This window comes from Pholis gunnellus, assembly GCF_910591455.1.
Source record: "Pholis gunnellus genome assembly, chromosome: 23".
NCBI lineage: Eukaryota > Metazoa > Chordata > Actinopteri > Perciformes > Pholidae > Pholis > Pholis gunnellus.
The window spans coordinates 2,097,713-2,100,828 of NC_136550.1; the positions used below are offsets into that span (position 1 = coordinate 2,097,713).

A 3,116-nucleotide genomic window follows, 5' to 3' on the forward strand; every position below is an offset into this window, starting at 1 on the left:
TACCAATTTCTCAAAGCAGTTTTAAAGCATGAACACGAGCTTTCCCCTCACCTTGACTCCAGTACGTCTCACGGCTGAACCTCATTAATCCCGAGGCGCAGCAGGAACCACCACAGAAGAAGACAAAAAGGTGAAAATGACTCCGCTGACCAATCGATGAACTATATCGACTTCTTTGTCTGCTCAAACCTTCACCAGTTCTTCCCGAATGTCGGATCCAAACTCTTACAAACTTATACTTTGACTTGAGGTTTTCTCCACATTTAGGCCCTAAAATATAATAATGTGTGAAATTTTCATATTTAGAAAATGAATTCTTGGGTAATGGCCGAAAACTTTTTATTTTTGCTGTTTGTTTTGTACTTACTGTCATTTCCAGGGTGATGGAGAGAGAGAGAGAGAGAGAGAGGATGATGATGATGATGATGAGAGAGAGAGGAAGGCCTATGTGGCTCTATTGATTGTTTAGCCGTGTGCTTTCTGCCCACATGTTAGTGATACAGTAAGAACCCACGCTGAATATAGAAGAGACACACACACACACAGGCCAACTACACACACACACACACACACACACAGGCCAACCACACACACACACACACACAGGCCAACTACACACACACACACACAGGCCAACTACACACACACATGGGCGAGTTCCTCTCGTTAAAGTAAACTAAACGACGCGCTTCGTTGTGTTTTTATCTCTCTTCCTCTCCTCTTTCCAGCTCTACATCTGGTCTGTGTTTGGAGGGACTTTCTCTGTCATATCACACTGTACGAGTTCACACACTCGCACTCACACACATACACACACACACACACACACACACACACACATACACACACTTTTTCTACACTCCTGCACTCATTCTTTGAGCCGCAAACAAAGAAGGAAACTAAATGTGCGATTGAGTTTCCTGCAAAAGTTTGCAGAGTTAAAACAGGTTGGCAGCCACGGGGGGGGGGGAGAGATCTCCCATCATGCATCTGGGCGGCATCACCTGAGCTGCCATCAGGTTCAGGTAGACGTGTGGTGACACTGGTGAGCTCAGCTGAATGTCAGTGAATTAAAGGACAAATCCGCCCTAAAGCACTACTGCTGTGTAAAGATTCATATGTGAATTATGATGCACTGTGGAGATCTAATGTATCACAGGCTCATCTCAGATTGTTCATTGTTATTGTGAGGCTTTTGGAGGCTCGTTGAAAGCTTGAAGCAATGGCTGTGAGGGGACATTTAGTAAACAACAGAGAAACTTTGAATCCTAAAATCTCACTGAAAATGAGGCTTTAAGTCATTTTAAACTTTCCAAACTTAAAGATCTTCTCCTGACGGGCCTGAAGATTTAAAATATGATATAAAGAAAAATATACGGATGTGTTTTCTCTACAAAAAGGTCCAGTTACCAGAAAACCTCTTCAGCAGATGAATGTGAACCCAGAATTCCAGCGTCAAACACTCAAACATCCAAGAGAAGTAACAATAAGCGAAACACATCTTCCAGCAGAGTTGAAGCCTGAACGTGAGCATCTTGAATCTTTGACCTGCTTCAACTCACTTTAACTCCCAAACTGTGAGCAGAAGTCAACAGAGACTCAAAGCAAACACACATAAGTCAGTGATGGCAGAGGAGGAGGTGACGGGGACAAAGTGACAGGTAGAGACGGAACTCCACAAACACGCGTGACATCGCTGCTGTTACACCCGAGTTCACATTCCACCCTCCAACACCCACAACGTGCTGCCTTCAGGGGCACCTTGTAAACCCCCGCATCCACGGAACCAGAGCCACAGAAAGAGCCTCGGTCACAAGAAGTTCACCGGTCAGAAAAACGAAAGAGTGCAGGACTCACAGCTGCTCCTTACACCGGTTATTGCCATGCTCACATGGTCTCCACCCCCTTTGAACGTCACATAGTGTCACTTAATTCTGGTATTAATACATATAAAATTCCCCGTTATTTCCCAGCAGAATTTAATCACTTCTCTGGATCCTTTTTTCAGCGTTTGTGCGTAAAAAGTCTCAAATTTCCTGCAGCAAGTGAACGCACGGACACATCTCCGCCAGCTGACAATAAGAACCCCTCCAATAATAAACCTCTCACTTACTCACACCCCGAGGAACTCTGGTGATGTGCACCAGGCGCAGTGGCCGCTCGCTTTTCGGTCATGTCAAAAACCACAGATCTCTCCAGATAAAAGGAGCATGCATGCGGACTGATATCAGAAAGTTTGACATTAAACTAAACTCCTGTAAGTGCACGCTTGTGCAAAGTGACTCCAGGTGTGTGTGCGTGCGCGTGTGCGTTTTAATTTCCTCTTACTTCTCGGCGGAGGCTTGCTGACCAGCGCGGCGACGTGCCTCTGCAGCCGGACCACTCTGCCCTCCAGCGCGCCGGACCGGCGGCAGACGGACACCAGCTCTCCCTCCAGCTCCCCCAGGATGCTCACCGACTGCCGGGACAGATCCGAGAGCTGCCGGAGCACCGAGCACAGGCTGAAGCCGCACACGTCCGCCAAGTCCCCGAAGACCTCCGCCCGCCGCCACCGCTGCAGCCTCGCGCTGTCGGGCTTGCACACATCTTTCGGAAGTATCGTCCGTTTGCAGAAAGGCATGATTACTCCCAACAACAACAACAACACAAAATAATAATAACAAACTCCGCAGATGGTCAAGTTATATTCCTGTGGCCCTTCTCCCGCCGGTTGGCGCGCGGACGCACGCTACGGATCCTCCGCCGCCGTTGGAGACGCTTGGAGCGAGTTGCGCGTCGTGCGCCCTCATTGTTTTTAGACTGCGAGCGAGCTTTTCTTATTTTGTGTGGCGGAGAGGAGCGACTCAGCTGCTGTGGAGAGGGGTGTCAAACCAGCCAAAATGTAGCAGTCAACACATCCGGTTTAGCCTTTCAAAATCAAAGCCCGAGTTTGTTTGTTTTTTTATCCTAAACCATGGAAGTGACAAAGTGGATTTAAGGATTAAAGTAGTGAATTGAAGATTAATTTTATTATTTTCACTGACATTTGACAAGCTTATAGATTATATAAGGCTGAAGTGAAAGGTCATGATATTTGAATCACATTAGACCGTATTAAAGAAGACAAAAATACACTT

General features: G+C 46.8%; 1 protein-coding gene across 1 annotated transcript in view; it reads right to left on the minus strand.

The window, feature by feature from the left end:
- nhsl2 (NHS-like 2) overlaps nt 1-2,686 on the minus strand; it is a gene marked incomplete at its 3' end in the record, with an annotated part of 95,983 nt that extends 93,297 nt beyond the window's left edge. Inside the window, exon 1 of the mRNA XM_079184391.1 lies at nt 2,329-2,686. Within this exon, the coding sequence (XP_079040517.1) occupies nt 2,329-2,620 (292 nt within the window). The 5' untranslated portion in view covers nt 2,621-2,686. The remainder of the gene's footprint in view (nt 1-2,328) is intronic.
- Between the last annotated feature and the right edge of the window lie 430 nt (nt 2,687-3,116).